The following is a 12,889-nucleotide window of genomic DNA, read 5'->3' as shown; positions in this document are numbered from 1 at the left end:
TCTGTCATGGGCCTCCTCCAGTGCCATAGTGAGGTCCACCGGAAATTGGAGGAACAGCATCTCATATTTCGCCTGGGCAGCTTGCAGCCCAGTGGTATGAACATCGACTTCTCCAACTTTAGATAGTTCCTCTGTCCCTCTCTTCCCCTCCTCCTTCCCAGATCTCCCTCTATCTTCCTGTCTCCACCTATATCCTTCCTTTGTCCCGCCCCCCTGACATCAGTCTGAAGAAGGGTCTCGACCCGAAACGTCACCCATTCCTTCTCTCCCGAGATGCTGCCTGACCTGCTGAGTTACTCCAGCATTTTGTGAATAAATGCCTTCGACTATTTCATCGATCACTTGCACTTGATCCGCCAAGGCCTGCTGAATCTCCCTGTTGTTAAACCTTTTTAACCCCTTTCCATTCCAATGCAGACCTTTCTGCCCTGGGCCTCCTCCATTGCCAGAGTGGGGCCTTACCCAAACACTGGAAGAACAGTACCATGTATTTTGCTTGGGTAGCTAATAAACTAATGGTACGAACATTGTGTTCTCCAATTTTAGGTATCCAACCTACAAACAACATCCCCCTTCCCCCTCCCCCCTTCCCCCTCCAACCCTCCACCCGTCCTTGCCCCCCTCCCCCCCCTCTCACTCCTCTCCCCACCCCCCACCCTGTGCTCCACCTGGATTTGCACCCATATTGTTCCTTCCCCCCATCCCCTTCCATCATTTAGGGTACTGACCGAAAGAAACATCATCTATCAATGTTCTCCAGAGATGCTGCCTGACCTGCTGAGTTACTTCAGCATTTTGTGGGGGGGGTTTCATAAACCAGCATCTGCAGTTCTGTATGTATCCATAATACCATACCTTGTTTTAAAAATTTTGTTTAAAATTTACCTTAAAAAACACAAGATCACCATCACCAGAATGATTGAAGTTTTTTTTGTGGATATGTGCATGCAAGTGCTTTTTATAGGGTTGTATAATATTAAGTGTAATGTGTGATTTATCGTTTTATGCTTTATTGGAGTTGTTTGATTACCAATTGCAAACACTGTATCGATTTGTCATTAATGCCATTGATGTCTATGGCACTATGTCACTGATCAAACTTAGCTACATAAAATCCATTAAAATAATAATGTAATTGTTTTTGTTTATTTAGGCAATTAAATTAGAACCACTGCTGCTTAATGCTTATTGGCACAGACATTTAATTTACCTTCTCCAGATGAAAACTGCTGAAGCACTGGATGATCTAAACTTTATACTTAAGCACAATAAGAATCACGCAGGTATGGTAATGTACTTTTTTTTTAGATTTAATATGTCTTAAATATATTTAACATTTACATCTGAAAAATGTACACTTAGAAATTAATTATTCAGAATTTGCAATAAATTAAAGTAATTCTGATTTGTTAGTTCGAAATGTTATTAATTTATAGTCAAGAATTAATATGTGGATCTAAATATTTAAAATCAGTAAAATAGCTTGAAGCAATATCTTTTAATTTGCATTTCCTGTCATTAAAACGAGGCTTCATGCATTTGTATGAGGAATTTCCAAAACAATTTCTTCCAAATTGAATCCATACATAATTGTTTAATTTATTTATGTTCTTAGATGCTTACATATCAAAGGGCGATATTTACAGAGATAAAGGGGACATAACAATGGCAATCATAAATTATTCTCAAGGACTCAAGTGCAGACCTGATGAAGACATTTATTTTAGAAGAGCTGAGTTGTACGAGGCTAGTAATGATCTACTTATGGCTATGGAAGATTATCGTTTGGTAAGTAAGGTGTATATTAAAAATATTTTCTCGGACTATTTCTGTAGTCACACAGATGTTTTTAACTTAAATCAGTTTCTGCAGTTTTTCCCTTTAGTCAATGTCATAAAACAGCAAAGATTCATAATCTTCAGATAGTCCCTGCTTTCCCTCTCTATCCCCTCCCCCTTCCCAGTTCTCCCACTACTCTTCCTATCTCCGACTTTGTCCCACCCTCTCCCCTGACATCAGTCTGAAGAAGGGTCTCGACCCGAAACCTCACCCATTCGCTCTCTCCCGAGATGCTGCCTGACCCGCCGAGTTACACCAGCATCTGCAGTTTTTTTCCTACCGAGATTCATAATCACCAGTTTCCAAATGTTAGCACTTTGTCATTGCAATAAAACAGTAGAAATTCAGAATCATTGATATTAAAATGTTTTGACTTTGTCCTCAATGAAAATGTATCAGAATAAATAGGAGGGTGTCTGTAAAAGAGAAAAACAAGTAGAAGTTAAAAATGGTTACTGACTGATAACCAGGAGGTGATATTCTGCAAGGATTAACGCCAGGATCATTCTGGTTCATTATTAATTTAAACCATTTGGTCACAAAGATGGAAAAGACTATTTCAAAACATGGACAGCATTACATTGGAGATAATACAGAGAGAGACATGCCTTAACAAACTTCCAGAATTGATGCATGATTGCTAATTAATTTCAATACAGAGAAGTACAAGGTAGTATCGTGTGAAGCAGAAAGAGCATAATCTAATACTGAATGGTAATTAATAACCTAAATGGGCTAGAGAAGCAGAGAGGCAACACATATTGCTGAGTCAACTAAAGCATTGTTAGGATGAATGACAGAAAATGTAGTAAAATAGAGGATGAAGAAGAAATTGAAAATCCTTATAATGACTCTCCAATAGCCTAATTTGATTCCAGATTATGTTTTATCACGTTTCCCAAAATGTTCACTTTTGCTTTTTGAGTAATTGTGAAAATGGGAAAACCGTGTAGAATATTGCACTCAAATATTTGATACAGGCATTTGAAAAAGATTTGCTGATGAGTTCACTTTTTACTCAGTTGGTAAAGGAAGATGTGAAATTTGTGTTGGCCAGAACATTAGCGCAAAGTGTATATATTTTAAAACAGCAAATTTTGCACAACATGGAGTATTTAGTGTAATGCTGTTGGCTTGTGTGTCAGATCCTTAAAAACTGTATAAGTTCATAAAAATTAACGTTGTTGATTTTGTGGTGTTAAAAAATTAGCCAAATTATGTTTTCATAAGTTAATAAATAGTTGAACAAAAGGTGACTAATGAAAGAGTGGTGCAGTTAAAAATGTCTCAATGTGATTCGTAATATATTTTATTGTAGGCTTTTACTTTGAATCCCAAAAGAACAGATGCTCTGATGAAACATGGCCTATATTATTTTGGTACTTCTAACTGGCTAACAGCAATTAAAGACTTTACAGCAGTAATTAAAGATGAGCCTGACAATGCTCAAGCTAGGTAAGCTGTGTAGCTTTAAAATAATTTTTAAAACTTCCTTTCTATAATGTAGACACATTTTGAAAGATACGTACAAGGTACATTTGCTGTTAATCTTCATCTGACCGCTTTCATTTGTTTTGTAAACTGGTGAAAAATCTGTGGAAAATTTCCTGTAAAGTAGTTTTAATACTGTTTCTTCATGGCTTTCATGAAGGATATTTTGTTGCTATCTTTGCTGATTGCGGTCTTTGGGTCAAGAAGCCATGGTTCCATTTACAGAGGGAGGTGCTGAGTCCTAGGTCCAGGAGCTTGGAGATGAGTGTGGTTGGAAGTGTGGCGCTGAAGTCAGAGCTACAGTCAAGAATAGGAGCCAGACATAAGCATCCTTGTTATCCAGATGTTCCAAGGATGAGTGTAGGGTCAGGGAGATAACATCGGCCATGAATCTGTTGTGGCAGTAGGCAAATTGCAGTGGGTCTAGGTTGTCTGGTAGGGTGGAGTTAATATGCGCCATTACCAATCTCTTAAAGATTTTGAGAACATGGGCATGATGGTGCATGAAGGTAGACACAAAATGCTGGAGTAACTCAGCGGGTCAGGCAGCATCTCTGGAGAGAAGTAATGGGTGACGTTTCAGGTCGAGACCCTTCTTCAGGCTGATGGCAGGGGAGGCGGCGGGACAAATATAGGATGTCAATGGAGGAGGCCCAGTGCAAATTGGAGGAACAGCACCTCATATTTCGCTTGGGTAGTTTACACCCCAACGGTATGAACATTGACTTCTCTAACTTCAGATAGTCCCTGCTTTCCCTCTCTATCCCCTCCCCCTTCCTAGTTCTCCCACTAGTCTTCCTGTCTCTGACTACATCCTATCTTTGTCCCGCCGCCTCCCCTGACATCAGCCTGAAGAAGGGTCTCGACCCGAAACGTCACCCATTCCTTCTCTCCAGAGATGCTGCCTGACCCGCTGAGTTACTCCAGCATTTTGTGTCTACCTTCGATTTAAACCAGCACCTGCAGTTTTTTTTCCTACTAATGATGGTGCATGTCTGAGCTTCCAAATGATAGTCCTTAGGCATGCTACCTTGGTTTATCTTTGGCACCAGGATGATAAAGTAGATACACACTACTTTCTGAAGAAGTCTGAAGATGAGTTCCGACCCGAAATGTCACCTATTCCATTTCTCCAGAGATGCAGCCTGACCCACTGAGTTACTCCAGCATTTTGTCTCTTGTCTTCGATGTAAACCAGCATCTGCGGTTCCTTCCTACACAGGATGATAAAGTAGATGGGTATCGCAGTTTGGCTTAGGGACAGATTGAAGATATCAGATAATTCTCCTGCTTGTTAATACACCAAGATTTTGAGGACATGGTCGGGAACTCCACCTGGCCCTGTTTATTTTGGTGGGTTCATGCTCAGGAAGACTGATCAGATATCTGCGACGGTCACAATTATTTACAGCTGTAATTGTTTCATGTAAGTTGTGAGGGGAAAGATTTAATAGGAACCCGAGATGCAAGTTTTTCACCAAGAGGGATTTGAGCATATGGAATGAGTTGCCAGACAAATTAGTTGAAGCAAGTATGATAACAGCTGTTACGGCAACTTCACCTTCCCTATAAAGACTTCAAGCTTACCGTTGACGAAAGAACGGGAGCGATACTTCTTCACGCAAATAACAACAGAGAGATCTTCATGACGTTTCGGTTAGTTAGTCGTTTATTTGAAGTTGCAATAAAAACATATTAACATATCTTTTGTCATTAACATGATAAGAATGTAATATCTTATCGTCATTCCTTCATGACCTATACTGACTTACTAGACCCTATATCCAGCAGGCACTTCTCATATATTCTATGGTATTCAAGATCCCTGTGTCTCAGCTGCTCTTGATCATTACGTCAGTGCTGGAAGAATTTAAACTCATAACCCTAGCCACACCTCTGGGTTTTCCCAGTCCTATACGCAAGCTTAATGTTAAACTCAAGATAACCTCTTGGTGTCTAAAAATTAATACAGCAGGATACAAAGTAATACAATATGCTAAAATAGCTAATAAACACAAAATTGCTCCTACACACCGGCCCCTAATTGTTCTAAGTGTATAACGCAACAATTACCAATAAACATTAAAAGGAGCCATAAAAACCATACATAATCAAAAAAACATGCACTATATATAATTAGCATTGAATCTACTATAGTGATTCTTCAATCTTAAAAGCCACCAGTCTTTGCTGTACTCGGATATCAGCTTCCAGGAGCAGACATATCTTCGTAATCGGTCTTTCCAAGATGTTGCTCCTAGTCTGAAGTCAAACAGAACGCACAAAACCTTGTGCATCTGGTACAGCCTCCAATATTCTGACCATTGGACAGGATCTTCTTCAGTCTTCTTCTCTTCCTGCTTAAGAAGCGGTCTGCTGTCAGTCCTCTTGTAGCTTCATCTGCAGGATTGTGCCAACATATCTCCATTGTGCTACATCAGTAGTGTCCTTTATAAATGAGATTCTGTTTTCAACAAACGTTTGAAAGCGTTTGGTTTTGATGTACTTAAGCACCGTTGTGCTATCGGGACAGAAAATTGATTTGTCCAGTTGAAGCTGTAATTCTTTTCGCAGCATTATATCAACTGACTGCAGCTGTAAGCTCCATTCTGGGAATTGTCATCTGTTTTAATGGCGCGACTCTGGCCTTTCCCATTATAAATGCAATATGCACCTCTTTGCTATCATTTTTCAGTCGTAAATATGAAACAGTACCGTAGCCACTTTCGCTGGCGTCTGAGAAGTGGTGCAGCTGTGCATATCTGATTTGACCAAAGTTTGTAGGCTTCACACACCTGTCCACCTTGAACTATGCAATCTAATTGAGATCAGCTAGCCATCCTGTCTATCGCTGAGAAAAGGTTTGGGGTATGTCATCATCCCAACCAAGCTTCTCCATGCAGAGTTCCTACATAATCAGCTTAGCTGGCAGAGTAAATGGTGCCAGAAATCCTAAAGTATCGTAGATAGAGCCGACTACAGACAAGATGCCATGTCTAATGTACGGTCGTTCCTGTACAGTAATTTTGAACTTGAACATATCTGTTTCAACGCACCAGCGCAATCCTAGTGCTCTCTCCATCGGCAGATTGCCCTGGTCCAAGTCCAACTCCTTGATCTCTTTAGTTCTGCTTGCTTGAGGAATGGATGTCAATACAGCACGGCTGTTACTGATCCATTTTGATAGCATAAATCCTCCCATTTGGTAGATTTCAGTCAGGTCTTTTACCATTTGAACTGCTTCCTGTTCCGAAGGCATGGATTTTAAACAATCATCCACATAGAAGTTGTTCTTTACTGTGTTTATCACCTCTTCAGAAAAGTGTGCTTCGTTATCCTCAGCAGTCTTTCTCAATGCGAAGTTTGCACAACTTGGTGACGACACGGGTCCGAAAAGATGTACTTTCATCCGGTATTCAACAAGATCTTGCTGTATATCACCATCAGGCCACCACAGAAATCGCAGATAGTCAATATGCTTTTCTGATACCTTGACCTGATGAAATATTGCTTCGATATCCGCCATCAAAGCAACCGGCTCTTGTCTGAATCTGATGAGAACTCCGATGAGTGAGTTGGTTAGGTCTGGACCCTGTAGCAGTTGGCAGTTAAGTGATGTACCCTTAAAGACTGCTGCACAGTCAAAGACCACTCTTATGGTTCCTTTCTTTGAGTGAAACACCCTGTGATGAGGGATATACCAGAGTTTTCCATCACTTCGATTCAGCTGGTCCTTTGGTACCCTTTCAGCATTACCATTATCAATCATTTCTGTGAGGAAAGAATGTTATAAATGTGAGGAAAGATTCATTATAAAACTTCTCATTCTTGATAAACTTGCATTTCAAGTTCTGGATATGCTGCTCTGCTATGCAATGGTTGTTCGGCATGCTGGTATTCTCCTGCTTGAAAGGTAAGTCTAGACAATAATGTCCATCTGTCATCCTTGCCGAACAATTCATAATGTCCAAGAACTTTACCTCTTCTCTGGACATTTCTTCCTTATCCTTGCTGGATCCTTCATTGAAGTCATGATTGTATTGTTTGACCAGAAGTTCCTCTAGACTCGCAATGGATATTCGATTGACAGCTGCAGCAGGAGAGCCATTTCTATCCCTGCTGTCGTGGTCTTATTTGTAAACACATCGGATAATTGAACAAAATCATCCTTGTCCAGACTAGATATTTCCAAACCTGAAATAATACAACTGGTTACAGACTTCACTTGGTTTATGGTATGCAGGAGAATCTTTCTCCTTGGTCCTGAAATTTTCAGTCTTCTCATCAGGCTTTCGGTGCAGAAGGTAGAAGAACTTCCATGATCCAAAAATGCGTATGCTTGCAATACTGTACTCCCATTATGGCTCTTTACTAGCACTGATACGATGGAGAAAATACAAGCTTCTTCACCGGCCCCAATATGTCCACACATTTAAGATGGAAGAGCAGCATCACTCACGCTTGCTTTTTCCTTCTGTTCTGTATGTGCTGATTTCTTTGTCCTTTAGCTCCATGAAGTATCTCAGGATGATCTCCTTTGCATGCAACACAAGTCAAACGACTCTTGCAGTCTTTGCTCATGTGACCTATTTTTAAACATCCAAAACAGATTCTCTTCTCCTTTATAAATTCCAACCTCTCTTTGTGCTCCCTCTTCTTGATCTACCAACACTTCTCCAATGTGTGACCCCTCCTATTTCAGAACAGACAAGGGTCCTGCTGCTTGGCGAAAGGTACGTCAGCTTTCTTTCTTTTGTAGTCAGATTTTCTTGCACCTGTGCTTCGACAGTAGACCTGACAGTGAGACCGCACCTGGGGTACTGTGTGCAGTTTTGGTCTCCAAATTTGAGGAAGGATATTCTTGCTATTGAGGGCGTGCAGCGTAGGTTTACTAGGTTAATTCCCGGAATGGTGGGACTGTCATACGTTGAAAGACTGGAGTGACTAGGCTTGTATACAATGGAATTTAGAAGGATGAGAGGGGATCTTATTGAAACATATAAGATTATTAAGGGGTTGGACACGTTGGAGGCAGGAAATATGTTCCCAATGTTGGGGGAGTCCAGAACCAGGGGCCACAGTTTAAGAATAATGGGTAGGCAATTTAGAACGGAGATGAGGAAAAACTTTTTCAGTCAGAGAGCTGTAAATCTGTGGAATTCTCTGCCTCAGAAGGCAGTGGAGGCCAATTCTCTGAATGCATTCAAGAGAGAGCTAGATAGAGCTCTTAAGGATAGCGGAGTCAGGGGGTATGGGGAGAAGGCAGGAACGGGGTACTGATTGAGAATGATCAGCCATGATCACATTGAATGGTGGTGCTGGCTCGAAGGGCTGAATGGCCTACTCCTGCACCTATTGTCTATTGTCTATTGACAGGTTCTGCAGTCGTAACAAAACTGCTTCTGGTCATTTTTGGCCTTTCTCTTGCCTTAGTGAAGGCAGGACCTTTGACAGTTGCGACTGGTTTAGCTTCCTCGATATTCCCATAAAGTGGATCTGACATTATCTTTAGTTGTTCCTCTATGAAGTTTACTAGATCAGGAAATTCAGGTGAACGTTGTGTTCTTCCCTGTATCTCATATGCCTAATCTCTCCACTTGTCTTTGAGTTTATAAGGCAGTTTTAGAAGGATAGTCTTCATATTAGAGGGGACCTTCATTTCCTTCATGGTTGAGATGTTTCATTATATTGTAACAACCTTTAAGGAATAATGAGAACGCTTGCAATGCTTTCACATCATCTGATCTGAAAGCTGGCAAGGCCAATGCCCTGGCTATGCAGTATAAGCGTGGCAATCTTTTGCTCATTGGCAAAATGCTCTTTAAGCAGCTTCCTTGCCTCACGATAGCCCTGGGCCGAAGGTAAGTGTTGACCGCTGTGGACTAAGTCTTTGGCTTGACGTTTAGTATATTGTTCCAGAAAATGATAACAGTCTCTGACATCTCCCTACCATTTCTGGATCTCACCATCTCCATCACAGGAGACAGACTAGTGACAGACATCTACTACAAACCTACTGACTCCCATAGCTGTGTAGGAAAATAACTGCAGATGCTGGTACAAATCACAAAATGCTGGAGTAACTCAGCAGGTCAGGCAGCATCTAAGAGAGAAGGAATGGGTGATGTTTCGGGTCGAGACCCTTCTTCAGACTGATGTCATGTGGCAGGACAAAGAAAGGATACAGGTGGAGACAGGAAGACAGTGGGAGAACTGGGAAGGGGGAGGGGAAGGGAGGAACAGAGTATCTAAAGTTAGAGGTCAATATTCATACCACTGGGCTGTAAGCTGCCCAAGCGAAATATGAGGTGCTGTACCTCCAATTTCTGGTGGGCCTCACTATGGCAGTGGAGGAGGCCCAAGACAGAAAGGTCAGACTGGGAGTTGGAGGGGGAGTTGAAGTGCTCAGCCACCAGGAGATCAGGTTGGTTAAGGCGGACTGAGCGAAGGTGTTGAGCGAAACGATTGCCGAGCCTGCGTTTGGCCTCGCCGATGTAGAGTAGTTGACATCTGGAACAGCGGATACAATAGATGAAGTTGGAGGAGGTGCAAGTGAACCTCTGTCTCACCTGGAAAGACTATTTGGCTCCTTGGATGGAGTCGAGGGGGGAGGTAAAGGGACAGGTGTTGCATCTCCTGCGGTTGTAGGGGAAAGTGCCTGGGGAGGGGGTGGTTTGGGTAGGAAGGGACGAGTGGACATGGGAGTTACGGAGGGAACGGTCTCTGCGGAACGCAGAAAGGAGAGGACATGGGAAGATGTGGCCAGTAGTGGGATCCCGTTGGAGGTAACGGAAATGTTGGAGGATGATTTGTTGGATACGCTGGTTGGTGAGGTGGAAGGTGAGGACAAGGGGGATACTGTCCTTGTTACAAATGGGTGGAGGGGGAGCAAGAATGGACCTGCGGGATATAGAGGAGCCCTAGTGAGAGTCTCATCTATAATGGAAGAGGGGAAGCCCCGTTTCCTGAAGAATGAGGACATCTCCGATGCCCTAGTGTGAAACACCTCACACTGGGCGCAGATGCGGCGTAGACGGAGGAATTGCTACCCAAATTGCCGTCCCTTCCTAGCCAAACCACCCCCTCCCCAGGCACTTTCCCCTGCAACCGCAGGAGATGCAACACCTATCCCTTTACCTCCCCCCTCGACTCCATCCAAGGACCCAAACAGTCTTTCCAGGTGAGACAGAGGTAAACCTGCACCTCCTCCAACCTCATCTAATGTATCCACTGTTCCAGATGTCAACTTCTCTACATCGGCGAGACAAAACGCAGGCTCAGCGATCGTTTCGCACAACATCTTCGCTCAGTCCGCCTTAACCAACCTGATCTCCCAGTGGCTGAGCACTTCAACTCCCCCTCCCACTCCCAGTCTGACCTTTCTGTCATGGGCCTCCTCCGGTGCCATAGTGAGGCCCACCGGAAATTGGAGGAACAGCACCTCAAATTTCGCTTGGTCAGCTTACAGCCCAGTGGTATGAACATTGACTTCTCTAACTTTAGATAGTTCCTCTGTCCCTTCTTCCCCATCCCTTCCCAGTTCTCCCACTGTCTTCCTGTCTCCACCTATATCCTTTCTTTGTCCCGCCCCCCTCACATCAGTCTGAAGAAGGGTCTCGACCCGAAACATCACCCATTCCTTCTCTCCCAGATGCTGCCTAACCTGCTGAGTTACTCCAGCATTTTGTGATACCTTCGACTCCCATAGCTAGCTTGACTACACTTCTTCCCACCCTGTTTCCTGTAAAATCTCTTTCCCCTACTCCCAAGTCCTCCGTCTCTGCCGCATCTGCGCCCATGATGAGGTGTTCCATACTAGGGCATTGGAGATGTCCTCATTCTTTAGGAAACGGGGGTTCCCCTCTTCCATTATAGATGAGGCTCTCACTAGGGTCTCCTCAATATCCCGCAGCTCCGCTCATGCTCCCCCTCCCCCTTCTTCGTAACAAGGTCCAATTGTATATGTTCCTGAAAGTGACAACACAAATAGTAGAGAAGGCATATGCTCTGCTTGCTTTCATAGTTTGGGGCAGAGTATAAGAGTCAGGAAGTCATGATGCTGCTTTGTAGCACTTTGGTTAGGCTGCATTTGGAGTATTGAGTGCAGTTCTGGTCACCCCATTAAAGAAGGATGTGGAGGCTTTAGAAAGGTGCAGAGGATATACCAGGATGATGCCGATATAAAATATGCCTATTTAAGATGTGCATCAGTCTGAAGAAGGGTCTCGACCCGAAAAGTCACCCATTCCCTCTCTCCTCGATGCTGCCTGACCTGATGAGTTACTCCAGCATTTTGTGATACCTAAGAAGTATATAAAATCATACAACGCATTGATAGTATAGACGATTAGAGCCTTTTCCCCAAGATGGAAATATCAACAATTAGTGGGCATAACTTTAAGGTGAGAGGGAGAAAGTTTAAAGAAGATGTGCGGAGGCAGGTTTTTTACACAGAGGGTTGTTAGTGCCTGGAATGTGCTACAGGGAGTGGTGGATGAGGCAGATATAATAGAGGCATTTAAGAGACTTTTGGATAGGCATATGGATCTGCAGGGAATGAGATATGGAGGCTGATAAGAGATGGTCTTGGCATTTTGTTAACACAGACATTGTGGGCCGAAGAGCCTATTCTTGTGCTGTACTGTTCCGCTATTTTAAGGCGACTGCCGGCGACTGTCAAAGTCGTAGCAGATCGCCAAACTTTTCTTTTACCCGACGACAATGACCATGACGATGCCAAGTCAGGTCGAGATTACAGCGTCTTTGGAAACATCGCAAAATTCCGCAAAGTTAATGCTTCTCCGGCTTCCTAATTTTTGCTGAAATCGCTGACAAGTCGATAAGTACTTGAGAGTTTTAAACTATAACATCTTGTATGGGTTAATTAAAAACCAAGCATCACTGTAACAAGGCATAAACTGGGTTTACTTCCAATTTACTAATAGCTGTATTAAAATTTTTTTTTTAAAGTGGTTAAGTGGATTTTTGTGAAAAGTGTGTGGGCATTCTTTGAAAATGTACGGGAGATGCATATCTGGTTTCTGGGTTGCATATCTGAGTTGGGAGCCCACTTTAAATGTAATGGCTGATGGCCATAAACATCGCAAAATTTCCACGCTTACATGACCATCAAACTGTCGCCTCCAATCTACCTGCAAGTTGAATCAGGAGATAAAATTGGCGTGTCAAAAATGTAATGCTACGGTGGTTATGGGAGATTTCAACATGCAGGTAGACTGGGAAAATCAGGTTGGAAATGGACCCCAGGAAAGAGAGTTTGTAGAGTGCCTTCGAGATGGATTCTTAGAACAGCTTGTACTGGAGCCTACCAGGGAGAAGGCAATTCTGGATTTAGTGTTGTGTAATGATCCTGATCTGATAAGGGGACTAGAGGTAAAAGCCATTAGGAGGCAGTGATCACAACATGATAAGTTTTACTCTGCAAATGGAAAGGCAGAAGGGAAAATCGGAAGTGTCAGTATACAGTATAGCAAAGGGGATTACAGAGGCATGAGGCAGGAGCTGGCCAAAATTGACTGGAAGGAGGCCCTAGCAGGGA

The 12,889-nt window shown here is 42.8% G+C and overlaps 1 protein-coding gene across 4 annotated transcripts in view; it reads left to right on the top strand.

Annotated features, from left to right (window-relative positions):
• Positions 1 to 12,889, top strand: part of ttc6 (tetratricopeptide repeat domain 6) — a 134,305-nt gene that overhangs the window by 50,458 nt on the left and 70,958 nt on the right. For all 4 annotated transcript variants that reach the window (XM_078407164.1, XM_078407163.1, XM_078407162.1 and 1 more), the window contains exons 13-15: positions 1,154 to 1,283; positions 1,616 to 1,788; positions 3,158 to 3,294. In XM_078407164.1, coding sequence (XP_078263290.1) covers positions 1,154 to 1,283; positions 1,616 to 1,788; positions 3,158 to 3,294 — 440 coding nt within the window. The remainder of the gene's footprint in view (positions 1 to 1,153; positions 1,284 to 1,615; positions 1,789 to 3,157; positions 3,295 to 12,889) is intronic.

This window comes from Rhinoraja longicauda, chromosome 10 (genome assembly GCF_053455715.1).
Source record: "Rhinoraja longicauda isolate Sanriku21f chromosome 10, sRhiLon1.1, whole genome shotgun sequence".
Classification (NCBI taxonomy): Eukaryota; Metazoa; Chordata; class Chondrichthyes; order Rajiformes; family Arhynchobatidae; genus Rhinoraja; species Rhinoraja longicauda.
The sequence above is the reverse complement of the archived record's forward strand: the minus strand, read 5'-3'. Positions and strand labels throughout refer to the sequence as shown.